Here is a 17,329-nt window from a genome sequence, read left to right as displayed (position 1 = left end):
AAAACCAAAACGTCGAAAAACGGATCAAACAAAAACTCACCCGTTTTCACACACGCGTATACACACAGCAGTAGGTTGAACTGAGGAGCCGCTTAAAAGAACATGAAAAAAACGAACCCAGATTTATTGGGAAGCAGGTAGTTTAGCCCTACAGCTGTGTATCATAGCGGTACTCCTTGCTACTTGCCTATATTCTCAGTGCATCCTGAAAGTGATCAGTGCCATAAGGCATATCATTTTTATAATGGGAGGTCACACTCATTGTTGCAGATGTATTAACACTGTTGGTGAACTATCCCACTGAGTGGGACTGTACCCAGTACCACACATCACCACATGCACCTCTAGAGTTGTCATATCTATCCAGCTGACAACTATGTTTCTCTGTATAGCTACAAGGTTAAATACTTCAGTTATCTAAAAACATTTCTTTCATTAAAATGTTTCAGGGCATGATATTTAAGGCTATTCCTTAAAAAGAGGCAAAACTACCATTATTTTTATGATCTAATCAATGTAACATAATGGTCCCAGGGCCTCAGGTCTCCTTCAGGAAAAATGGCAATTTCTGTAGACACGGAAATGTTATCCCTAAAACTGTCAAATGAGTAATACAGGGCTAATACTGTGTACACAACGCAGCATCTTGCTTTTGAGCAGAAAAATAACCTTCAGCACTGTGCTGTATTTACCAATATATAATAATGTATTTACTAATAGAGCCTGGCAGAAATATTTGGATTTTTCTTTAACAAAGGGCACTGATGAGCAACAAGCAATGAAGACAGACTTCACCAAGCAGACTGCTCTTCAGCCATGCCATCAACCAGCTGTACGAACGGATTCATCAAAGGTGCTCCTGATGCTCTTCTCAAGTACTGTGCTTTTAATAACCCCATTTCCACTGCTTTGTCAAAGAAATAACTGGCCTCAAAACGAGGCATGTTAGCTCTGACATCTTTTTAGTCAAACATTATTCTGTGTGTAGTCCTCAGACATTTCCTAGGGCTTCTCTGTTGCTGTAACATTCGCTTTGTCAGAAATGAATTCTGTTTTCATTGCTATAGGCTGAACTCTGGATAAAACTACAGAAGAGTACGCAAGATTTAATTGAGGCAAGCAAGACTGGGTTTGCAGTGACATAAAGCAAGCAAACATTTGCAGTAGAAGATGTCAACGGTGGTTTACAAGTCTGAAGTGCATGTATTTGAACATTTCTCTCGTAAACAAATACTGCAGCAGCACACACTGTTGTGACATTTATGACCAACTTTGTAAATAAATACTTAAATCTCCAACTACATTCTTTGCCTTTTCAAAACACTATCCAGTTTACTCCTTGATGCATTCAAATATTAGCTGTAGACCACAACAGCAGCAGGTCATTTTCTAAGAAAGAAGTTTTCTCCATCATTTGAATAGGATGCTAAAGTTGGTGAAGAAATTATTTTTTAAAACATGTATGTACTTGATTTCAAATCACATTCATTCAATTATCATGTAAAGGAGATGGACGCAGCGGTAGGAAGAACATGACTCAATTTCTGCAGGATGGTTTAGTTCATACATTGGAATCACACTAAGGTCCCATGTGCATTACACAGCAGCAAATTTCCTTTGCTGAAAATGAATTTCACTTACTGGAATGATTGAAAGTATTATTAACTCAGGGTGAGATTTCCAAAAGGTGATCAGTGAAGTAAGCAGATTTTTAGAACTAACCCTCCCTTAAACATGTACTTAACTAAAAGCACAATTAAAAAAGACATACCCAAAGTAAAGCTACTGCATAGGCCTGCAGATTAGCACGAGGAGGTATCTCAAGAAACAAAGCTCCCTTACACCTACATACCAGTTGCAAAATGAATGGAGTGATTAAAAAGGTATGACGAGATTATTTTATGCACTATATTGTTCCCATCTTTCAGTGATGTTACCCAGCACCCATACTGTAGGCCCTCACTCTGCACATGTAACGGCACACATAGAAACGGCTCTCAACTCTTTTCTGCAGTGCACACATATCCCCTTTATACGATGTTGGTAGGCATACAAGTAGCATTTGTATTTCAGTGTCAGCCTTTGCGTTGTTCTTAAAAAATCACACAATCTAACCCTCTGATTTACCACCAGATAATAATGAGCCCTGTCTGCTGCTAAATCGGACTTGTGTCCAACTGGCACATGAAAAGAAATGGATTCTCTTGAGTAATTCCCGCTGGTTTTGAGGAGACGTTTACTTCTTCTTTCAACTCAAGTTCTGATCTCGTAGAGACATACAGGATTTTTCAAGGTCTGAATTTTTTCCCCAGGTGTGCACCGCAGAACAGAGAAATTACTTTAATCAAACAAAATCCATGATATTCTACAGTGTTCTTCTTGAACTCCTTCTACAGAAGTGCCCAAATCTGTCACTGGACCTCTTCTCTCCTGTTCTTCCAGACAGTTAAGTAATACATAAGAAAAAGTAAACCTGGTTCAGTTGCTCAATTGCTTCTGCACTTTCCAAACCACCACTTGAACTCATTCTGTCTTAACCAAAGACAACTTGGATACAGTGCAACAACTGCTTTTGATAGCTAAAGTACGAAAAATCTCAGAGCAACATGATCCCTAATGATACCAGTGTTAAGAAAAAACCAAACCAATAAATATTAACCATTTGCTAAGCAGCAATACAACAGTAATGTGTTGTGTGTTAGTTTGCCCTCGCCATTCTTTTAGCTTCATTTTCAGCCAACAAACAGATCTGTAAGAAATCATCCATGGAGAACTAGAAATTTTACAACTTCAGACAATTTTTGCTCTCACATAGCCCTTGATTATATCCCAACATTTATTCAAATCATTCTTTAAGAATTATTTTCTATGTGTAGAAATAGCATCTCTTCACTCGTCTTATACACCTCTACGTTCAATGACTGCACAAGGCTAAAAGTCATTCAACCACATCTCCGTTACCTGTTATTCCCAGAAAGAACAAAGAAAAAGTCCTGCAGAAATCAAAAGACAACAGCACTACAAAAATCACAGAATTGTGGTATTCCTCTTATTCTAAAAAGCTCAGAGTGAAGGAGAGGAGCAGATCTGAGAAGTTGTCAAGTTTTAGAACCTGATCTGCAACTCAGGTAAATACTGAAAAAAATATCACAAAACAACAGTGCATGATCTTCCGCATCAAACGTCATTTTTAACATCAGACACATGGGATACAAAAATATCCTATCATTTTAATAGAGTTGAATTACTCTCAGTTTCTAAAGTTGGTGCCTAGTCTGATGCTTTCCTTGTGCTTTACTTGGCATGCCCTATGTGGAAAGGCTGAGGGCACTGGGCTGGAAAAGAGGCCAACACAGTCTCATAGAATGGCTGGGGTTGGAAGGGACCTCAAGGATCATGAATCTCCAACCCCCCTGCCACATGCAGGGCTGCCAATCTCCCCATTTAATACTAGACCACGGTGACCAGGGCCCCATCCAACCTGGCCTTGAGCACCTGCAGAGATGGGGCACCCACAACCTCTCTGGGCAGCCTGTGCCTGCACCTCACCACTCTCATAGTAAGGAACCTCCCCCTGATATCCGTCTAAGCTGAAGACTGCTCTCTGTAGCTCCCGAGGAGGGGAAGTGGAGGAGTTTGTTCTACTTGTGAATATCTTCACAGCACTGAACTATGTGACACAGCTTATAACCTAAAGAATGTGGCAACAATGCTGAACTGCCTCCAAATTGTCAGGTGGGAGAAATCCACATTGTTAAGGGAAATAATTTCTTCGGCATGAAGTAAATACAGTAATGAAAATACAGTTAAAGAACTTAAAACCCTCAGAAAAGGCTTTTCTTTTGAACTGTTATGTACTTTTGCCAGAATACCTCTGGGAGGCTGGGTGGATTTTTAGGTTTAATGGAAGTAGCAGTGAACAGAAACTTAACTCTGAAGTTCCAGGATCACAGAAGATCACAACTTGCTAATTCTTATTTCTTTTGTATTTCCTAATCTTTTAAAATAAACTCGAAGGCAGAACACAAAAGAAAGTATTGTCTTTTTTTTTTTTTTTAATAATAAAAATATTGGCATGTTTAGACTTTTTTTTTCCCCCAGTTCTATTATTTCAGCTGACGTCTGTCTTCTATTCTGTCCACAGAGAAACATTCTTATTTCTTCTCGATTTCAGAGCTAGGTTCTGAAATACAATACAGACTACAGAAACCCTTCTGTTTGTTTTGGGGGATGGATGATCTTTTGAAGAAGCTTACCACCCTACCAATACAAAATTGCCCAATGCTCACATCACCACCACTTGCAGAAAAATGCTGCTTCAACACTGATTATATAAGATGAACTCACTTTAGTGTGGTCAAGAAATCTGATTTCCTCCCTAAATTTCCCAAACAATGAAAAATGAAAGACTGATACTGATGAAAAAGTATGGTTTTAATGTAAAAGAATATTTTGGCTCTATACTGAAGAGCACTGGAGGAATGCGTGCAGTTATAAACCCTGCCTGTTTGTGCTTGATAGCACAACAAGCAAAGCTTTCCCATCCCATATCAAAAAGTAAGAACAAAAAGGAAGTAATGAAGCGACCGGCAGTTTTAATTTAGAAATGATAACAAATACTTTTTATCTGAAGTTTATGTTAAATGGGAAATAAAACCCAGAGGATGCAGACTGAAATGTTAGGTATTTGCCAGAGAGGTGAATTTGTTAGTCCGAATGATCAGGATAAACAACAACAACAGAACCAAAACATTTCTAATGTGACATCCTATGATGATTTTTGAGCCTTCCAAGGGGAAGAAAGGGAGGCAATATACCAGTAAATACACACATAGCTGCTAAAATCGCTGCTACCAATCAGTGCATCAGAGCAGGGTGAACGTGTTCCTCATGTTACTATTGAGTTGTATTACGCCAAATACAATAGTCATCACACATATCAACTTTTAACTCACATCTCTAATTTGAGTTATGTTAAAATAATTCTTCATTGGAGAGAAGCGATGCTGCTTACCTGCATACGAATGGACCTCATGCAAACAGGAGTTTTATTAGAACTTGTTTTGTTTAGTTGACATAAATACAATCTGAATGCAATTCAGCTCTGGCAACTGCTATATTAGAGGTAACACTGAAGGAAAATTATCAACTTTAAATGCAGCAAAATATATATCTAAATTATATACAGAAATACGTATTTCTTTGTATCGTGTATAATATATGTATAATTATAAAAATGATTTATTTTTATTTTAAAGAAAACATGTCCTTCGCAAGGATGGCAAGATCTTTCACAGAAAATTGTGAGCACACCAAACAACCTCTTCTAGTAAAACCTCAATTACTTTTGAGATACAAAAATTGTTAATGGCAACCATGGCTGACCATTTCTGTATTATGTGCAAGCTTATTAAATTTTCTCAATTGCTTCTATGCAAAACCAAGAAAAATACTAGAGAAAATTGTCACATCAGGAATCTTTAAGAGCCGCCTTTCAGAATTCCAGTTTTGTACTTCAGCTTCAGACATTTATTGTTCAAGAAACAGCTAGAGGTATTTCTGGCATCATCCTTAACAGAACTGCCTGAACCTAACTGCACTAAAAGCATAAATACATCAGATTTAGTTAAGCAAACATACTTGACATACAGTAGGGGAGTAAAACAAAAAATAATAATAAAAAAATATCGCCTCTCCCAAAAACAAGCACTTAGATCAATCAAACAAGCAATCCAGTTAAAGGCAATGCAATCTGAACATGTAAGCTAGTTAGATTTTATAAAACTAACATGTAATATCAGAATTATGGTAGTTACATCTTAAGTCTGTCTTCCTGCTCTGCTAAAATATCCAACAGCTACCCGGTGAGAATCCTATCTTGGAATTTCTATCATTTACAGAAAACTTAGAAATTTTCCTTATTCTTTGTAAATTAAGTTTTAAATTCTTATGTACCCACCTGTTTTGTCAGTGGTCAAAATAAAAAGTACTCTCCTGTGAGAAAGCATTTACTATGCAATACACCTCAACCTTCCCTTCTTTCCTTAAGTGAAGATTATTCGAATCCACAACATAAGCACTGTGGTAGTCATAAAAACATACACCTTTCAGCTGTGAGTGCAAGTACCCCATTTACTTACCAGTCCTCTAATCCTTTCACATAATTTAGCCTCCCATTTCATGTTTATCATATCATTCTCATACTTAATTCTCGGTCTAAAAAAAAAAAAAAGCTTAATACACTCTGAAAACTTAACACAAAGGAAATAAGATTAATTTGACAACTAATTAGCACAACAGATTCTTAATCAGTAGGCCTGTATATTGCTGTAATTGAAGTAGATGATTTATACAGCAGGGGAGAATGCACCTAATTCACAGTGCATTTCTACCATATGGTTTCTCTCTAGGGTCATCCCATACTTTTTCATGACATTTAGATATGCTGGTACATTTAATTTCATTTATTTCTTCTTCTAGAAGACAATTGATACATAAGTACGAAGACTTCAGAGACAGAGAAAGCTACAATTTCAAAATTTCTACAGCATTAGAAATGTTATTACTGAATGAGTTCATAGGTTTCTTCATTCGTGTCTTACAACTAAAGTAAAATGCACCCATATCAATTCTGCTTTCCTCAAGCTGTAAGTATGAGAAGAACTTGCTCCTGAACCCCAATGCTCACAGAAAACTCTCTGAAGTCGTAAGCTTGTTTAGTCCTGTAGCAGCTTCTGCTGCATAATCAAGTAACAGGTTTCCAAAAATTTCAGCTATTAGTTAACGAGAGGAAAATCAAACTTAGACCTGACTAAAAGAGACAACTAACCAACTGTATTAACGAAACAATGACAAGACTCAAATTGAGGCAGTGGCTCTCCACCTTCTGCTATTGAACTCCAAAATCCAGTTTACTGAAATACTGCCAGCTACCATCTTCTGGTCCCTTTGTAGAGTATCTGAACATGTTCACCTCAGGTTTTTTCCTTTCAGCTTATTTCCTACCATTTCTCTCTCTCTCTCTCTCCAGCCTTAAAACCACTCTGTTTCCTGTCTCACCAGAATACCACACAACAGTAACAGCACTGTGATCTACTGGTGGCTCCACGTGCCAGAAAACACTCTGATGGGCACAGAATGATGCTCTGGCAATGCTTGCTGAGGTAATACCATATATTAGTGCCCTAATAAAAGCCATTGCATAAGGAACAGGAGGTAGAAGGCATTTCAAGAGACCTCCTTTCATACTTGTTAACAAAAGCAGAGTTGAATCCAGAGTTCAGCAGCCATCAAACAGCTAAATGTTCTTCTCTGCTCATTTTACCTACAGCTCATCCTATTTCCCACAGACCTTCTGTCTGTCCACCCCATTTCCAAGAAATTCAGTCCATGAGTTTGAAAAGCCATGAAAACTGCAGAAGCTATCATATTTGCTGCGAGTAGATCTGCAGGGTCATATCACTGGCATTTTTAAAAGCCAGGTTAAGAGAACTTTCAATTCATCCCTTCCTACATGAATGTTCTGTATGTTAAGATACCTGAAAACTGCACTGATACAGTAGCACTTATTTTAACTTGTATAACGAATAAACTGCACATGCTGTTTTACAGACAATATATATTTGTAAACTTGCTCATGCAAAATTAGTGTGCACAACAGGGATAATTGTTTTCTAATCCCCACACCTTAAAAAATGACATTTATGTCTGCTTCTTTTTGAACTGTGCCAAAACCCCCTCTTTAACATAATAAACCTTACACAGGATTTATCTGCCAGCCAAACCAATTTATGAAGCTGAAACAAAAAGAATAAAAAGTTATACAAAAACATGGTGCACCTGGATGCTTGATTCCCACCTCCCCCACACCTCTTTGTTGTTGTCTACAAATAGAAAGAGTAAACAAAAGAAAAAAAAAATCATGGTCACAAAATTTTAACATTTTAATCCTAAATGTTACAGGGAAAATGGATGTTGGAACCTACTTCCATACACCATGCGTCAACTTTTTAATTCCCAAATGTGGCCAAATCCACTAAAACAAGAGTGGTTAACAAACTCTGGATTATGGAAATACATTTCTGGAATAGATGCTAGAAAAGCAACAATGGGAAAAGCCAACTGTCTCCATAAAGGTAAATAAAGTGGAACAATGTGTAGATTAGATATTTTTTCTGTTTCTTACTCATAACCTGTCAATTCAGTGCATCTTATGGTTCAACATAATGGTCCCCATTTTGGGCAAACATTTAACTAGTGTCCATAGATTCCAAGTTAGTGGATGATGAATCTTTTTGGATACTTTCAAAGATGGTTGCCAGCTCAGTGTTAGAGCTTATCTGTGACTGGAATTCACTCATTAATGGACTCTTTTCTGCTTCTGGAATGGTTAGAAGTGCAGCTACTGCCCTCATCGCAGATCGTTTCAGTTCATCTTGCTTTTCAAACTCCTGTTTCACTGAATTTGCCTTTACCTAGGGAAAAAAGTGAAAATGTTTGAAAATGTAGCTCAACTCTCCCTCAATACCCACCTTAACCCACACCTGTCTTATAAAGACCTATTTCCTTTCACTAGACCAAACTTGAACACTGTACAGTAAGCACAAAAATGCTGCGAGTTACCAAGTCAATTACCGAATAAAAATGTTAGCAGCTAACCTCTAGCTAGTAGAGTCAGTAAATAACATTGAAATGGTGTTATCACAAATACTTCCAGACTTCAGAGAACAAAAATTAAACAAAGAAATCTGCTTTTATTAAAATAATCTATTAGCCTTCTGCTTGATTTCAGTGATAAATTATTATTAAAAATGGTAAAAATTCTTGACAGTAAATATAACAGATTAAAGCAGTGGGGAAAAGAAAGATAAATCAGGCATTAAATCAGTATCAGAGCACATAGCTGGATCAAGATGAGTGGGAGTAGACCAACTGTGCCAAAACCCAAAAATCTCATTATATAAATGATGAAAGAAAAACAAAATAAACACAACAAAACAAACCAAAAACCAGCACCACTTTATGCTACCTTCATCCTTCATCACTCTAATGTTTGTCTGCAACAACATAATCATCAGAAGTCAGAAGAACCCTCAGCATCCTACTTTCACTGTTTATAATAAGACACAAGTTACTGAAGTAGCAACTACATTTTTGAGAAACAAAAGAAATGGCAAAGAAACAGGACTTTAAAAAATGAGCTGACCATTTTGCTCTTTCATTTGTAGTTTAAGGAGAAGTAATACATCTATAAGGATCCACGTATTTGTATCATTCTGCAATTTACACACTATAATTCAGGAAATGCTCCAGCAGTACACCTAGATTACAAGAAGCGTTCTTCATACAAATTCATTTATAATTCTGTAAGGCAACACAAGTTAATTAACAAACAGAAGTTGCAATTTAAAACAATACCTTAGTTGTACATGTAGCACGCAAAGGTTCAACAAGCCTATCCAATCTCTGCAGCACTGCACTTGGACAAAGGGTCGACAGTCTCACCAACATTAAAAAGGTTAGCATCTAGTTAGAGAGAAAACCAAAAATCAGTCATGTACAACACAGAGTTATTTCCTAGAACATTGTGCAACCGTTTTTAATGATATTTTAAATAATGAAATATTTAAACACATGAGGTAGCATTCTTACCATTTCAGTCTACTGACTATTCAAAACATTTATTGCTTGCTTGCATAGCAAAATGACAGCTAACCTTAATGTCATAGTGATCCTTCAAGCCATCTTCAACGTGGTTTAGGAATTCAAATATATCTAGTCTATCCAAACAGCTATCCAAAAGAGTATACATGCATTCAAAGGCAGCTTTCCTAATGTCCAAACCATCATCAACTGTGTGCTTAAATGGTCCCATTTCCACCTGCCAGCAAATAAAAACCAAAGTTTAAAAATAATAAATTTAGACAAACAGAGTCTACTTATGTTAGTCTAGTCACATTTTTCTTAGTTAACATACCTCTCTGATTAATTCCTTTCTGACTTTTGTTTCATTGTAAAGATGAGGAAGCACAGTATCTAAGAGGTCCCTTATTAATGATGGTTTATTGTGTGCAGCTGAGTTAAATGTCACTAGGGCTACTCTCCTGACATTGAGATCCGGGTCTTCCAATGTTTTCAAAAAATCACCTGCAATTACGTATAGAAATAAATGAACAAATTCCTAAGTTACTAGAAGATAAGCCTACTCAGTATGTATTCATTTAACAAGGCCTGTCTCCATACACTTTCATGTTAGTTTCTAGAGCTCTGTAGCATTGCTTTGGTAAAACAAATGCCTGCAGGAACAAGTGTTCACACCCCCACAGTATTTAGCAACTTCCAAGAGTGCTGAGAGGAGAAAAACAGGGTGTAAACAAAGCAGCTTCTACACCCACAAAAAAAAAGGTAAAAAGACTACAAATTAGAGATTCTTGAAGTAGTAGATACCTACAGTTCACTTACTGTATTCAATACCCAATAAGTATTTCCAGAAATCAAAGGGGTAAAGCAGTTTAGTGGAAGATAGTAGGAGAAGCCCACACGCATAATCAATCAACTCATTAATGTATTATTAAAAAAAATAAAGATTAGCAATAAAAATAAGGTAAGAGCTGACATCGCCTCACCATAAATAAACAACTTGCTCCCCACAAAACTGTTTTTAAAAATGAATTTTTTTACCCTTTATTAGATTTAGTGGTATACACTTCTTCCTAAAAATTTTAGGGTAATCAATCCACTATAAAGCTTAACAGCCACCACAGCATATTAAAGAAAACTACAACACCATACAAATGAGAAAAGCTCAGAAAGCCACAGAATTGCAAAGCTCTATCATACTGAAAGCTCTGATTACCTTATCCAAAAACAATAGCTTTAAATAACTTTCAGACCAGAAAGCATTACAGAATCACAAAGACCTAGATTTACAATCCACCATCTGATAATACTCAGAATTAACACATGTATACATATTTTAAGACCAAACATTTCCAAGACCACCTTTCTGGGTAAAGAAAGAACCTTACTAATTCAAAGTGTCATAATTTAGAAAGATCCTGGAAGAAGAAATTATCTCTTAGGTACCATCTTTCTAAAAGTCCTTGCTCCTTGTATTCTTTTCCATTGCAGCTTCAATATATGCTACTTTTATCACATATCTTGTACCATTCTGAATTCAAATAAGCTAGAGTTAACAAATAATTGGCTCCTAAGGAAACAATTTAAAACAGTTTCAACAGTTAACATAAGCAGCTGTTTCTCATTCCATCTACAAAATGATCTTTCTCTGAAGACATACAGAATACATTTTAAATGCAATTCCATCACTTGAAAACTTAGAATTTGTCACTAGAACTAAATAACTTACCTATGCAGTTCTTCAAGAGTGGGTCTATGGGTTGTGGATGATCAGAAATAGTGAACTTAACAGCAGTCACCACAGAACTTCGAGCATATGAGGATCCTTAACATGAAATAAAATTGTGAGTACGTAACAGTTAAAACAATACAACTACAGAATTTAAATCACACTTAAACCCATTCTTCATAAGCTTCTAATATCCTTACAATAGCTGAAGAATAAATGCTACTTATTACTAGTAACGCAATGCTGCCTCCACAGATGTACTGGTGTTACATTTTAAACACTGAGACACACTATTTGTAATAAATCTTTTCTGCTCCAGAAAACTGAAGTAATGAGCCTACTTGCACACTCTTAATTTATCTCATGCAAGCTTTTAAACAATTCTCCTCTTTAAAGCAGGACATGAAGAAAACACACTGATACAGTTCTTGATATGACTATAACTCATTAATCATCCTTCCTAACCTTACATATTTCAGAATTCTTATTTGAAAATTAGGAATATATAACATGCTAATGCTCTGCAACAAATCTATCAAGAAGTACTGTCCTTTGCTGCCCACGCTCTCCCCTTTGAGTTTACAGTTTCGTTAAATGTAACATTATTAAATTAAATATCATATTCTGAAAGAAGAACATAAAAGTAATTCATGCTCTGCATGACTTACTTTCTCCTGCCCAAATGCTTCATATTGTTCTTGGCAGAGAGTTTTGGGGGGCAAGTAAACTTCAGGAATGTTACAGAACTTAAGAAAATCACTACAAAAAATCCCACAACAATTTATTAAGATAATATAAGGCCATTTTCTACAATTGATGCATACAACTCACCTGATGCCAAGTATCCCTTGAGTCGTGGAAGCAGAGTCTCTGGGTCTATTAAAGTAAGCTTGCCCAAGCACTCAGCAACAACATTCCTTGTACCCTCTTCTGCACACTCGCAGTGTTTCAGGAGTAAGGCCCAGATGTTCTCAACATATGGTTTGAGACCAATCACTGATGCAGAGCTAATTATTTCTTTCAAGGAATGAAGAAGAAGGTATTGCCTTTTAGGCTGGCTGGTTATTTCTTGTAAGACAAAAGGCAGATACTCAGGAAGATTGCCAACACTAATACTGCCTAATGCGTAAGATGCTGCTGATTTGACTTCTTCACTAGGAGAAGAGAATGCTTCTAATATTACAGACTTCAGCTCAATTTGTCCACTTAAGTCAATGTGATGCCCAACTTCCCCAAGTGAAAGCAAAGCCAAAAGCCGAATGGAATCCGTGGACCTTGAGTTCTTGACATCTTGAATGAACTGACCTACCACAGCTGGTCCTTCCTTAGGGCACGCTCGAGTAAGGGCAGCCACACATTTGGCAATGGAATAATAAGACTGCTTGTGAGTAAGTGCTGTGCTCTGAGAGTACACTGGACCAGTTAACATGCGCAGCAAATCCATATAGCCTAAATTATTTGTACCAGTCACAACCAAAGCTTGGAAAAATTCTAGCATGGCACTAAGTGCTCCGCCCTGAAGTAGAGGCGATCTCACCAGCCCAATAAGTTCATTGAGAATGGACCCACTAATCTTTGACAAGGAGGAAGGATATACTTTAGCAAGTGTTGTCAGGAAACTGATGGCCATCTGTGATACGTGCATATCACTTTCACTAATAAGAGGTGGAAGCTCATCCAGGACAGCATCAATCATGGCAGCTGTCAAGCTGTCACTGTAATTCTTAATTAAAATATCTAGAGCAGAAAGAGTGCCCAGTTTCAAAGCCCGTTGGTTCTTTCTCAAAAAAGAAGCAAGAATAGGAACTCCTTCCCCCAGGATTGGTCTCAAATCTATCTTCAAAGGAGAACCAGCAATCAGTGTCATGGCCTTCACTGTAGTTAACCGAGTGATTTCATTCTTCAGTCTCTCTAGGAAGATCTGAAGTGTACTAGGCAGGTCTGTGCCCAAGCTGTCACCAAGGCTACAAATGATTTGACCCATGCAAGATATTGCCCTTTCTTTCACCTCCTGATCAATGTCAGCAGCCTTTAATCTCTTGATTGTACAAGTAAAGAGATCTTTGATGTAAGGAGAAGCATCAAAGGAAGAAGGCTGGTCTAAAGGACGAATAACTTTCACTAGTTGTTGAGTAACCAAAAGTGCCTCTGATGTAATCTTGTAAAATGGATCTCCAACACAAGCTACAACTGGAGGCACCAGTGCTTGAACGTGAGGATGAAAGACTTGGGGAGAATGATTGCAGAGGATCACATACAAACAGGACAAAGCATCTATCTTCAGATTAGAAGAACTTGATTTGTCATTCAGTGAAAAAATTATTCCTGGAAGAAAGATGAAAAATGTATTTTTAGGTTAGGATATTTATACTCTGTTAGAACACTTCAAACTTCTGAAGGAAGGCAGCTATACTGTATTAGGTTGAGTGTGGGAAAACACTTACTGAATGCTTCCCAAGCCCCTTTCTTGCCATTTTATTCAAACAATTACTCTTCAAACTTTTTCTACACAGAGAACCTGAGCCATTTGAAGGTTTGTGATGCCTTTTTTTATTATAAAAGGAATCTGTACCTTTACATTTTCCAAGATTACTTTTCCTTTTTTACTTCAAAATTCAGTATCTAAGGCACTAAAAGCTAAAATACAAGCAATATTTTTTGAGATAATCAACTAGAGGCAAATGAACTTTTCATTAAAATACAGAAGAAAAAAAATCCAATCTTACAGGCAGCCCTCGTTTTCAAGATTAATGGAAATAGAATTAAAATATTTACATGAATTTGTACATACAGTAGCTGATTACTTTGCCAATTTCAAATATAAACAGGGTATAGTCAAGATTTTCATCCTGAAGTTTCATATCAAAGTTCCCAGTAAATCTTTAGTTTAACTGTATGTTTCTCATACCTGGTACAAGCACAGGAACATGTTGTGTTAGGGCTCCAGGTAACACATTCACTAGCTCGGTCAGCATATTAAAGCAGCACTGACGGGTCTTCACACTTTTCTCCTTCATTTGTTTGTGCAAGGCTTTAACTATGTTGGGAACCTGTAACCATCACACATCTGTTAATCGATTCGATAGCTGACATTTTTTTCATCACTTGGGGAGAGGCTAAGACACACCTTTCTCTATTTCTGATTTCCCCACAGAATCAGTTACTGTATAAATAGCAAGACATGAAGATTCAAAAGAATCACAAACTAAAAAAAATTGTATTACAACTTCAAAAGGTGAGATGAAACAAAAGGAAACTACATTTGCATTAATAGAACTATGCAGAGAAACAATTGAGAAGTCAAATAATTCACTTTAAGAAAAGGAAAATGCCATTTGTCAGCACTATGCTTTTTATTTTGCAAATAAAAAATGTTATAGCAAATCAAGTTTTATCATGATTAATAGAGGCTTTGCCTATGTTCTGGGACATAAAAAATAGCGGGTTTGCTTTGGCAATGTGATCAAATTACAGGGGACACACAACTTTTGAAGGTAAACAACTGAAGTCAGATAAGCATATCTGCCCAAGCCAGTAATTTTAATTTCCACAACTGGAAATTAACTGCTGCACTTTTCTGGGCTGGTTCTACGGCTTGCGATCTCAGAACACAATACACTACAGTAGTATACCCTGTAATCTAAATATGATAAAAGCATAGCATGGCATATTTCAAGAGCTATCAATATGAATAGGACACAATAACAATGTGTTTTCACAAAGTTAAACAAAAAATCTCGATGAATAACCTGACTCTGAAGCATTGTCAAAGGTGTCTCTCCTTGTTCCATTGCATCAGGATCACAAAGCCAACTTTGCACCGGTCGGGTTTGTTTTAAAAGAGAAAGATAAGCATGAAAAACATCTGCTTTAACATTTTCTTCACGTTCTTTGAATCTGGCTATTAAAGCGGGAGACACAGTTTTGTAGAATTCTGGAAGCATTTCGTGTCGTGTGCTAACAACAGCATCCAGACATTTAGCAGCTGCACGCCTTACTTTCCAGCTCATGTCATCATCATCACTATATTCATCATCGCTCCCTTGAAAAAATAAAATTATGCAGATATTCAATCTAGACAATCAAAGCATCAAAGTTTTATCCTACAGAAAAATATTGAGTATTTTGCAATTTTTAACCTATTTGATTTATGCATTAAGTAACAATGTTTTACAGGGGAAGTAGTGAGAAATTTTTCCCACGTCAAACATGTATTTCCAATTCATTAACTGATGTATTTTTCACTTCAGATCTATCATACTACATGCTGTAACCTTTTACCATCTTTCATGTATTTTAAAATATTTATCTTGTACTTTATGTTCACCCTTAGAATTATTTACCTTCAGCAGTAACATCTAATACTTTTATTCTGAGAAATCAGTTCATACGTCACGTTTATAAGCCAATATAGAAATTGAACTCGGAGGTATACAAGACATTCAAATACTGATATTTAGCAGCAATGCCACCATTTCAATTTTCACAGACCGCTGCAAGTTCTCAAGGCCCTTCTCTCTCCCAAACCAAAATACAAATATACCTTGATCATCATCATCACCACCATCAGCATCCATAGCATTTTCATCTTCATCTTCATCATCATAATTGTAATTTGGATCATAGGTAAGATATTTAAGACAAATATTTATAATAGTAGATACATGAGGATAAACTTCTTTAGGACATCTGCACAGTACAAAAACAAAAGTAAAGTCAGATTACCTGTAAGAATTAAAATATTTCTGTCTAAAAGACTTAATAATACATGCAGTACTCTGAAGACATCATAACTAAACCAAATACCATCAAATGCATCCATCTGAATCTGTAATTCAGATAGGACAATGCCACTATGTAACCCAATCTACTAGATTGGAATTTTGCAGAAGAGCAAGACATGCCTTTCGATACAATTTATTTTCCTCATCACTACTAGACAACAAGAATTATTAGAATACTTCCTCCCCCATTAGCAGCACTGGCACAGTAGAGTTTATGACACCCAAACATAACCCACTGCTTAGCAGTTAAGCTATAACATTGAGTTATAGGAACAGTTTCAGTTCAAATCTTGCAAAAATATTTTACACAAAGGAGACTACCTTGACAGCTTACAATCAAACAGCACACTATTAGATATTAAGAAAACTCAAAATAAGTACCTGAGAATTACTTACCTCCTAACAAAGGATTCAAATGCTTGAATGCAATACTCTCGTAGTTCATCATCATCTACATTACAAAACTTTACAACCAAAGGAATTATTTTCTCAAGATATTCACCTGATAAGAGAATATTAGCAAAGTAATTACTCTCATCTAAAGAACCTTCCCAGTTACAGATAATTTATATATTTTTCTTACCTATTCTATGACCTGCTTGCCTACTGATAGCAGCAATACACTGTATATAGGTCCTAGTTGTTGACATGGAATCATTTTTAGACAGCTCTGTCAACAGATGTTCAATGAGGTCAACAAAAACCATATTGCCACAACTCATAACCAGGTGACCAAGAGCAATGATGGTTCTTTTCCTCACAGCAAGTCTGGGGCTAGTCAGCTGGGGGAGCAGACAGGTCAGAATTGAAGGATGGAAGTTAACAAGCAGTCCTCCTTGCCTTAAAACAGACAAAACACAAACTCAAACCAATTGAATCTAGATAACTTTGTTCATATATTCTACCAGAATTTCTTTAATATTCCCAATTAAGTTTTTAAATTTTTGGAACTTTTAAAAACAAGAAATGAGTTTAAATATACCTTCAAAGCAGTAAACATTGAAAATTAGCTTAAAACTACAGTTATCAGAAAATGAAACAAATTATCAGTCTTCTCAATCAACTTATCTTCAATATATCCCACTTTTTGCTTTTAACTAAGGTTTCATTTACACTTAATATCTTGCCATATTATTTCACTTTAAGTAATTTTTATTTCATATTTTGAAAATTAGGA

The 17,329-nt window shown here is 36.3% G+C and overlaps 1 protein-coding gene and 1 long non-coding RNA gene across 2 annotated transcripts in view; one reads left to right on the top strand and one right to left on the bottom strand.

Annotated features, from left to right (window-relative positions):
- The first annotated feature begins 17 nt into the window (after window positions 1–17).
- LOC116226685 (uncharacterized) lies at window positions 18–3,276 on the top strand. Its single transcript, XR_004166388.2, has 3 exons — window positions 18–137; window positions 758–853; window positions 1,068–3,276. It is a non-coding gene; the product is annotated as an uncharacterized LOC116226685 (long non-coding RNA).
- Window positions 3,277–6,449: 3,173 nt separating this feature from the next.
- Window positions 6,450–17,329, bottom strand: part of CAND1 (cullin associated and neddylation dissociated 1) — a 30,227-nt gene continuing 19,347 nt past the window's right edge. Inside the window, exons 5-15 of the mRNA XM_031589503.2 lie at window positions 16,736–16,992; window positions 16,549–16,654; window positions 15,912–16,057; window positions 15,118–15,410; window positions 14,277–14,418; window positions 12,200–13,693; window positions 11,369–11,464; window positions 9,977–10,146; window positions 9,716–9,880; window positions 9,418–9,525; window positions 6,450–8,474 (exon numbers count right to left, since the gene is read on the bottom strand). Coding sequence (XP_031445363.1) covers window positions 8,250–8,474; window positions 9,418–9,525; window positions 9,716–9,880; window positions 9,977–10,146; window positions 11,369–11,464; window positions 12,200–13,693; window positions 14,277–14,418; window positions 15,118–15,410; window positions 15,912–16,057; window positions 16,549–16,654; window positions 16,736–16,992 — 3,202 coding nt within the window. The 3' untranslated portion in view covers window positions 6,450–8,249. The remainder of the gene's footprint in view (window positions 8,475–9,417; window positions 9,526–9,715; window positions 9,881–9,976; window positions 10,147–11,368; window positions 11,465–12,199; window positions 13,694–14,276; window positions 14,419–15,117; window positions 15,411–15,911; window positions 16,058–16,548; window positions 16,655–16,735; window positions 16,993–17,329) is intronic.

Source organism: Phasianus colchicus, chromosome 1, assembly GCF_987193195.1.
Source record: "Phasianus colchicus chromosome 1, bPhaCol1.hap1.1, whole genome shotgun sequence".
In the NCBI taxonomy this organism is placed as follows: Eukaryota; Metazoa; Chordata; class Aves; order Galliformes; family Phasianidae; genus Phasianus; species Phasianus colchicus.
This window is presented reverse-complemented; position numbering and strand designations above follow the sequence as displayed.